Source organism: Amblyraja radiata, chromosome 3, assembly GCF_010909765.2.
Source record: "Amblyraja radiata isolate CabotCenter1 chromosome 3, sAmbRad1.1.pri, whole genome shotgun sequence".
Lineage (NCBI taxonomy): Eukaryota > Metazoa > Chordata > Chondrichthyes > Rajiformes > Rajidae > Amblyraja > Amblyraja radiata.
The window spans coordinates 19,906,206-19,916,175 of record NC_045958.1 but is presented as its reverse complement, the minus strand read 5'-3'; the positions used below and the strand labels follow the sequence as shown (position 1 = coordinate 19,916,175).

Genomic DNA, 9,970 nt, shown 5'->3' with positions numbered 1-9,970 from the left:
ATCTGATTGGAGGAACACCCCCAATACTCCTTGTGGGTGGGCTACAACCCAATGGTATGAACATTGAATTTTCCAATTTTAGGTAACAAAACAACCAAAGCATCCACCCCGCCCCCCCTCCCCTTTCCTGCCCCCCACCTGGACTTGCACCTATTCTCCCCCCCCCCCCCCTCTCCCTCCTCCCTACATTCTTCCACAAGCTTCACAATGTACAACTCCCCAATCCTTTTGTCTCCAACATTCTGTCTTTGCATCTCTGGACTGTCCAACCATCTGCCTATCAACCCCCTCCCACATCTGTATCTACCTGTTACTGGATAGGCTCCGTCCTCCCCTCCCCCAATCACCATCAGTCTGAAGAAGTGTCTCCAGCCAAAACATCACCTATCTATGTTCTCCAGAGATGCTGCCTGATCTGTCGAATTACTCCATCTTTTTTTAAATTGATATACTTAGTTGACTAAACTGGCAAGCATTCACCATGAAAAAATAGGAAGTATGTTCATTTGTATCCAGATCACAAATGGAACTCAAAGAACGCGTTAGCTTTCATTCATCATATTATGGTTTGTACAATGATAAAGATAATTATTATATACAAAAAAGCCACATTCTTGATACCTGGAAATAAAGAAATCCAATAAGGCAAAGCCAGTCAAAATTAGTAAATTACAACACTGCAGTAATAAAGCACTCTAACTTTAACTAAACATTAAGCCAAATTATGATTCTCCTTTTCTTACCATTTAATAGTTTTCAGCAGATAAATTCACTAGGGATGAAGAATTCGGTTTGTCCACATTGTGACATTCTTCCATGAAATAAATGAGGCAAGGAGACATGAAAAATCTATTCCATGCAGAAGGTGTGCCAATAAAAGTAAAGATGCTTATCAAAAATTACAAAGGAAACAGCTCTATCAGTTATTTTCATGTTAAGTAATAGAGAATATGTTTATCATTCCTTTTGGCTTATTCTGATTTGGATGGATACTGCATTGTGGGAGAAAATGATACTTCAAAAAGAGAATCATGGGGAATGGCAGGAATCTAAATTAAAAGGACATTAAAAGTCATAAATCATGGGCAGCTTTACAATTTTACAAATACTTATTTTTAAAACTAGATTTAACAACTCAGTAGTTTAAATAGTTACAGAGTGCATTTTATTAGTGCTTCTAACATACATCATAGGAAATTAATAACTTGTTCTTCATGACTATTGGTTATTTACCAATGACATCTTAAACTCCTGGATTAAGTGGTATTTTGCAACCATGTCGAATATATTATTCTAGTAATCTGCAGTACAGCAGCATGCAATGTGTACTGGACAAGAACTGCCCCAAAACCCTTATAGAAGCCAAATATGCCTTCTTCTTTCTTGATTACATTAATGCAGTCTTTCATTCCTTCATACTGGGTGTTAATAGGAAGAACTTCATATCCATGGTCTGTGTTATCAATGATGGTGCGTGTTCCTTGAATGTGAAGGCGGTGAAGTACAGTTTCCAATGGATAAACTAAAACATCAGCACAAAGATTAGCAACAAAAGCAGCAAAAAGTTCAGGGAAATAAGCGTCCAGCACAGTCTGTATGGAACTGGAAGCATCAGCTGGGCACTGATGTGATGCCTTCCTCCGTAGAAAAAATAGAATTAACTTCTGAATGATGGCACTGATGATGTAATGGAGCACTCCATGCAAGACAGTTGGAAAGATTAAGACTCCAAGAGGAAGCAGGCGCTTGCTGTGTGGGACACCCATTCCCACCAGTCTGCATACACCTTCCTTCACGCAATCAAATATTCCTGGATTGTCTCTAATGATCTCGCTCTGGAAATATAAGAGACAATGTTATCAGCTTTTTAAATGTACCATACAGTATACCTGTGTTATGAATGAGCTGTGCTCCAATAAAACCGTCCACGTTGTCATTTTCTATGATTCAAATTGTTGACAAAAATTGACTTTTTTGGGGGTATTTTGTGTTTATTTCGTTGATTTCTTTACTCACAAGTTTTCGCAAATTTTTATTTTGTATCTTAAATTTTTGGTAGTGATTCGTGAATTCCAAAAGGGTGAATTTCTGTTACCCAAACTGCTATAAAATGAGGGTACAATGTTTTCAAATGATTTCAAAGTAACATTTATTTTCAATTGATTACATTTATGACCAAACTAATACTATTTTTCCCCCCCAAATTTTGTACTTGAAGGGTGCAAGATGGTACCTAAAACATGGTGACTCTTCTTTATGGACTCACTGCAATCTCACTTGTCTTACACACATAGAATGATTGTGCCTAATGTATAACAGGATTATCACTGAACTATGTGCAAAAGGAGGATTTCACTGTACAGACACTCCCCCACTTATGCCAAGGTTACGTTCCAAAAACCCTTACGCAAGTCATATTTTAGACAAGTCGGAATCACATGAAAGGTCATGCAGCATCTCTGGAGAACATGGACAGGTGAGGTTTTGGGTCAGGTCCTTCTTCAAACTGATCAGTATGCTGAGTTACTGCAGTACTTTGTGTTGCTTCATCTTAAAACTAGGCTCTGAAGCTGCTGGTCTGCACCAGTGAGCCCTTCTTCTCCAGCTGCCACTCCATCCGGTTTACGTGGCTGTTGTTTCGGCGAGTGTGGAAGCCCCTGGCTGAGAGCATTTTATTCAGGCTATGGCCACTGACAGGGTGCATCGGTTACCAGGGCTCATTCCCCTTTCACCAGCTGCTGCTTCACCCTGTCGACTGTCGCTTTGTCCGCTCCCCTGCAGTCACCTCCTTCTCCAAGGAGGAAGATGTCGGTGACTCTGGGGGAGAAAGAGGGTGGCGGTTGTGGAGGAAGGAGCAAACAAAGCGACGGCCAACAGGAAGGAGTGGCAATTGGTGAGAGGGGAGGGAGGCCCCATGGTGAACAAGCATATCCTGTCAGTGTTGGTAGTCTGCCACTGTAAGCCAGGGGCTACAATGTGAGCCGCAACACCAGCTCAGTTAACAAAACTGTGGCAGCTGGTGAAAGGCTCACTGGTGCAACTTGTGCAACGGCTGGGAATTGCCACCGACCCCCTTCCTCGTTCTCGCTCGCCTTCCCAGTATCGTACTCACAGTGGCCGCTTTTTAAAATCTATGAAGCTGATGGGAAACCCTCGCCATCTTCCTGTTGCAATAACACAATAACAATTCAGGTCATTCATCCATTGTAAATTATTTACTTAAGTGAGAGTTTGCATAATTCACCTATCATGCAAGCTGGGGAGTGCCTGTACTGAGTTACATGTGACAATAAGCATAGAAAATAGGTGCAGCAGTAGGCCATTCGGCACTTCAATATGATCATGGCTGATCATCCACAATCAATGCCGTTCCGGCTTCATCCCCATATCCCTCGAGTCCCTTAGCCTAAAAAACTAAATCTTAAGCCCGTCCCACTTTCCCAAGTTACTCACGAATTCTCCCAAGTTTGCCCCTTGCTTCAAACACGGAGAATGTCCGTAGCGAGTCCATAGTGGCTCGTGATGCCAGCCGTAGGTGCTCGGGGCATCAGGTAAGTCGGGACGTTTTTTCAGCATGTTGAAAAATGTCCACGAGTAAAAAAAATAGCCCCGAGTACCTATGGCTGGCTATTACCATAATTCTCCGAGTTTGAATCAAGGGGAAAACTCGGGAGAATTGGTAACACGGGAAAGTGGGACAGGGGCTTAACGCTCTTGAAAAGCAGGGACAGGACTGATCCCTAAAGGCCAGGAGGGACAGTAGTGCCCCCTACGGGCTGGGAGGAGGCAGTGCTGCCCCCGACAGGCCGGAAAGCAAAGATCTTAGAGCAGAGCAAGATAAGCCACTCCTGCGAAATACAATGGGCTGACGTGTAGTACGCTACGGCGGGGATCCTGGGCATTTTTCCCCGCCCATTTTAGTAACCAGAGCCTACCTGACCCGACCCGACTCGCAGTGTAATCAATGTTGCGGGGCAACAGTTTGTGTGTGTGATATAGGGTTAGATTCATAATTCTGTCAGTTCATACTTCTTGTCAAGAATAAAATTTGACTCTGGTAATTGTCTTTTTTAATGTTTTTTAAATCATTTCTTTTTAAATGGCTCACAAGCAGTGTTTGAGTTGATTTTGTAGTAACCGGAACCTACCCGACCCGACCCGACTCGCAGGGTAATTGACATTGCGGGGGAAGTTTTTGTGTGTGATATAGGGTTAGATTCATAATTCTGTTAGTTCATAATTCTGTTAATTCTTGTTAAAGAATAAAATGTTTATAAACACACATACATGAATGTGATATAAATGTATATAATCATATAACACACACAATTATATTTCTTCTGATCCAATGATGAACTTTTTTTCAGACTAGACAAGGGACATTAAATAAGAACATTGTAAACCTCCCCACAACTTCACACACACTAGGCCTTATCCCACCCCTCAACTCTTTCCCCCCCCCCCACCCTCGGCACTCCCTCGCCTGCCCCCACACTACAATGTCTCCCCCCCTCCTATGCCCCGCTGCCCCAGGCCGCTCACTCCCTCTCCCCGTTGCCCCGGGCCGCTCACTCCCTCTCCCCGCTGCCCCGGGCCGCACACTCCCTCTCCCGCTGCCCCGGGCCGCACACTCCCTCTCCCGCTGCCCCGGGCCGCACACTCCTTCTTCCCGCTGCCCCAGGCTGCACACTCTCTCTCCCCGCTGCCCTGGGCCGCACACTCCTTCTCCCCACTGCCCCAGGCCGCTCACTCCCTCTCCCCGCTGCCCCGGGCCGCACACTCCCTCTCCCCGTGCCGCGCACTCCCTCTCCCGCTGCCCCAGGCCGCACTCCCTCTCCCGCTGCCCCGGGCCGCACACTCCTTCTTCCCGCTGCCCCAGGCTGCACACTCTCTCTCCCCGCTGCCCCGGGCCGCACACTCCTTCTCCCCGCTGCCCCAGGCCACACACTCCTTCTCCCCGCTGCCCCGGGCCCCACACTCCTTCTCCCCGCTGCCACCAATAGGCCGGGAAGGACTCTGCTGCCCCCTAAGGAGTCTAATCTCCTCCCACCACAGGTCAGATTCTTCAAACGGGGCTTCATGGAAAAGCTGGAAGAGGCGACGAATGAGGCTGGGTGGGGGGGGGGAACCCAGTGGAATGGACGAGCCCAGTGTGTCCCAAGCCTGAGGCCACCGCCTGTCCAGGGCAGGTCGGCCGGCCCACCGCTCGTCTCAAACGCCCACCAGACCCACCATGAGGGTCCAGACCCATCCATCATGGTTCACTCCCCTCCACAAAGTTGTTTATTGTATCTCTATACTCCTCCTCAGTGCCCCCTTTGATGAGGCCGACAGCAGCTGTGTCATCTGAAAATTTCTGCAAAAAGCAGCTGTTGGTGTTGTATTGGAAATCTGCTGTGTAGATGGTGAACAGGAATGGAGCCAGCACAGTTCCTTGTGGAGCCCCTGTGCTGCTCAGGATGGTGCTTGAGACATTGTTCTGTAGGCGCACGTACTGTGGTCTGAGGAAAAGGTAATCCAAACACCACAGTACCAGTAATGGATCCACCTTCATCTTCTCCATCTTCTCCCCTAGCAGTCGGGGCTGAATTGTGTTAAAGGCGCTTGAGAAGTCAAAGAATGTAATCCTTACAGATGCATCAGGGATGTCCAGATGTGTGTACGCCCTCTGCAGCATGTAAATGAGGGCATCATCGACACTGATGTTGGGCTGATATGCAAACTGTAAAGGACCCATTTGAGTTGACACACTAGTCCTGATGTAGAAGAGGACAAGTCTCTCAAATGTCTTCATAATATCTTCATAACACGAGAGATGAATTTGGGAACACTATTTGGAATTCACAGGCCGAATTGGATGTAACACAATTTTAATTGGGATCTAACGTGCCACGTAAAAGCTGCTTTGGAAATTAACTAGAAAAACAGTTGTCCTGGGGGGAAAAAAAGTATCCAGGCTGTTTCCAGGTAATCTCCCTGAGTAATCAAGATACATTTGGCGCCCCCCACGAGCGTGTTCGTTATTTAGACTTTTGGGTTTTTTTGTGTGCCTAATGTTAGTTTAGGTGTCTCTTGGCGTGGGGGGTGGCAGGGAAGGGGGCATCCGCTTTCGGTCGCCTCCTCGATGGAGAGGCGACTTTTTCCATGTTGCCTTCCTCGTGGCCTAACAGCATGGATTGGAGCGGCCTTTCCCGGAGTCGGGCCCGGAGCATCGGAAGCAGGCACAGCGTGGATTTTCCATCGCGGAGTGGGCGAACCCTTGCCGGGAGTCGCCAGGTGGCCTATTGACTTTGGCACCGTGGGAGCGGTGGTCTGCGGAGCTTCTAGCCGCAGGCGTGTATTTACCATCTGGAGCCTGGGATCCCTTGCTGGGGATTGCCGGAGAACAGCTCCAACTGCCGGCCTGCGACCTATAACATCCTGAAACCGCGGACTCCGGTAGGAAAGTGCCGATTCGGGACCTCCAAGCTGCGGAGTATGTTCGACCGTCCTGACGTCGGAGTTTCGATCATCCCGACGAGAGGGCCTGTACATCGGGCCGTTCCTGACGGTGACTATGGATGGTTTATGGCCGCGACCACGAGTAAACAAAGGAGGAGGTCTGGCTGAACTTTGTTGCCTTCCAACACAGTGAATAATTTTTTTTTTTTTTTTTTCAAAATATACTTTATTCAATTGGTAAATATATACAATTTCTGAACACAGTGAAGAATGCAGTGGTGGGTGTTCATGTTAAATTCTATAGTGTATTGTGTGTTCTTTTTAAGTTTATCGCTGCTGGCAAATTTCACTGCACCTTCGGGTGCATGTGACGAATAAAATTGACTGACTTAATTAGTTTCACTGTAAGTACGCATTGAAATTGGCAAGCAATTGCTTCCATTGACTCCTATGCAATGATACTTTATTGAACAATGTAACAGACAGTCTTTACTATTTTTAGCTTGCAGTAACAAAAATAACACTGCTATTAAAAAGACCTTTGTTTTTGAAAATCTAGTGGAAAAAATTACTTTGATGTTACGGGTCTGAAATTCTCTAGCCCCTAGCCCCCTGATACAATTGTTTTTATCTCAATTTTCCATAATAGAAGGTTTATTTGATCAGAACAGAACACAATAGAATCATGGAAACTATGTCACAGTGAAATAAGTTGAAAAATTACTATATCTGAGACTCCCGTTTCAATTTAGAATCAAGTGCAATCTCCAGTACGTTCTACATGGCTTGGATCAGCATGCGTGAAGGGAATGCTTCCAGTTACTCAAATTTAAGTTTAAGATCGGCAAAAAGTCACACCAGGCCACACTGGTGGCTGAGAGGTTTTGGTGCAGCTACAAAATATATAAAAATACAAATTGTTGGAAACAGTCAGGCAACTGTAGAAGCAGAAACCGAATCAACATCGCAGTTTCAAAATTATTTGTCAAATACTTCATTCTGACAAAAGGTCTTTGATCTAAAACAGATTTGATTTATCCTTCTACAGATGGGCCAGAACTGCCGTGTGTCTCCAGCATTTTTTGATTTTATTTCAGGTTTCTAGAATCTATAAGGAAGTCAGAAATCTAACAAGTGACAGTCAGTCATATTTAAAGCTGAATAATAGCCATGGCAATGACAACTTGGGAGAGCAATTTGGAAATGATCCATAAATTTAGGCATCCCCTCTGTGACAAAGTGAAAGTTCTTAATTAATGGGTGTAAATATCAATGTGTCGGGAGGGGCAGCCTCAGGCAAAGAAAGGAAAGATGTGCGTCATGCAGTTAGTTTCAGGAGCTAAGGAGGAAATTAAAGAATGGGACATCAAAAAGTATGTGTATATGAATAAACTTAGGGAGTTAACAAAGGGAGTGAATAAATGGCTCGGAATGCAGGCTTTACATATCTGTGACAATTCCTAGGTAGGAGAAACCTGGACTAATACTGTTGTGGTATGGAATTTATAATTTGGGAGTAGGGACTCCTGGATGACAGAGATGAAACAAGGTGCCAAGTTTAGCGGGAGAGACAAAAATACCCATTACAAAGCTTGACTCACGGTACAGGCATAAGACTGAACAAGATATATCAACAAGAAACAGGTTAACTAAAAGAAAAAAATGTTTAGTTAATTTATAACACCTTCAAGAGTGCTCAGCAAATGCAAGTATAGATTTAGAGATAAAGGAAAATTGATACCACACTGGGAAAATTTAATAATAATAATAATAATAATAAATTTTATTTATGGGCGCCTTTCAAGAGTCTCAAGGACACCGTACAAAAATTGAGCATGTAGAGGAAAAACATGTAAGGGGAATGAAATAAATAGTAGAGACATGACTAGTACACAAAGTAAAGACAGAATTCAATACAAAACACAGTATGAGGCAATTAATGCACAGATGAAAAGGGACGGGGACGTGGGGCTAAGGATAGGCAGAGGTGAAGAGATGGGTCTTGAGGCGGGACTGGAAGATGGTGAGGGACACGGAATTGCGGATCAGTTGGGGGAGGGAGTTCCAGAGCCTGGGAGCTGCCCTGGAGAAGGCTCTGTCCCCAAAACTGCGGAGGTTGGACTTGTGGATGGAGAGGAGACCGGCTGATGTGGATCTGAGGAACCGTGAGGGTTGGTAGGGGGAGAGGAGGTCAGTGAGATATGGGGGGGCCAGATGGTGGAGGGCTTTGTAGGTGAGGACCAGGATTTTGTAGGTGATCCAGTGGGAGATGGGAAGCCAGTGAAGTTTTTTGAGGACTGGAGTGATGTGATGCCAGGATTTGGTGTGGGTGATGAGTCGGGCGGCTGCGTTCTGGACCAGTTGGAGTCGGTTGATGTAGGTGGAGCTGATGCCAAGGAGAAGTGAGTTGCAATAGTCCAGTCGGGAGGAGATGAAGGCATGGATGAGTCTTTCAGCAGCAGGCGGTGTGAGAGAGGGTCTGAGTTTGGCGATGTTGCGGAGATGAAAGAAGGAGGTTTTAATGACATGGCGGATGTGAGGCTCAAGCGAGAGGGTGGAATCAAAGATCACGCCAAGGTTGCGGGCCTGGGGAGATGGGGAGACAGTGGTGCCGTCGATGGTGAGAGTGGGGTTATTGATTTTGCTGAGTGTGGCTTTAAAAGCCCACACCAGTTCAAAAGTCTGAACTTTGTTACTGAAAAATAACATTTTACGAATAAGCGAAGAGTCAACTGCTTCTCTAATTTATCTTATTCAGACATCATGGCTCTTTCCTGCAAAAATCCACTTGATCAATTAATACAATTTTCCAATTTTAGCTTAGATTTTAAAACGCGTTAAAAAATTACCACTGGAAAACATGAAAATTATAATAAAACCCAAGATTAAAATAGAATTTACACTGCTACGAATCATTCAATTAAAAATTCATCGTTTGCTTTTGTTTGATTATTAATGAAGTAAATCTAGATAATTTGCACTGTAATCTTTTGGTGCCTTTCCCATGCTCTATCCAACAGTGAGCAATAAATTACTGATATCATTCATCAAGTTTCCAAATGTTACTTAGTATTGATCTAGCAATGTTACAAAATTTTGAGATTTTAAAAATCAAGTCTTTAATTTATCCCATCAGATAAAGCATAAAAATGAGTTTAATTTGACACCTAATTCACTTTCATATCTTCAGTATTAAAAAAGTTATGGCCATTTTCATACTCGGAAATTGGCATCTTGTTCCCTATTGCTTTTTCATTGAGAACATTTAAAGGCCGATAACTCTCTTAAAATTTAAGAGAACTGAAAGACATTTTCAGTTATTATAGTTTGAAGCATTCTGAAACAAATATGAAACAATCTTACTTAGATGACTTGAAATTAAAGCTTATAATTGGTTAGTTACCTAATTGTAGCTAATTACAAAATTCAATTACTAGATCTAAACATCTATCCATTTCTTAACAGATTAACATTTTTAAATAGCCTAAGTGTCCAAATAACATTCACACAATAATTCAGAATATAACAT

At 44.1% G+C, this 9,970-nt stretch overlaps 1 protein-coding gene across 2 annotated transcripts in view; it reads right to left on the bottom strand.

Moving 5' to 3' along the window:
* Positions 1–484: 484 nt before the first annotated feature.
* The window catches only part of slc25a46 (solute carrier family 25 member 46), a 54,284-nt gene continuing 44,798 nt past the window's right edge, over positions 485–9,970 (bottom strand). For both annotated transcript variants that reach the window (XM_033017413.1, XM_033017415.1), the window contains exon 8: positions 485–1,835. In XM_033017413.1, the coding sequence (XP_032873304.1) occupies positions 1,257–1,835 (579 nt within the window). In that variant the 3' untranslated portion in view covers positions 485–1,256. The remainder of the gene's footprint in view (positions 1,836–9,970) is intronic.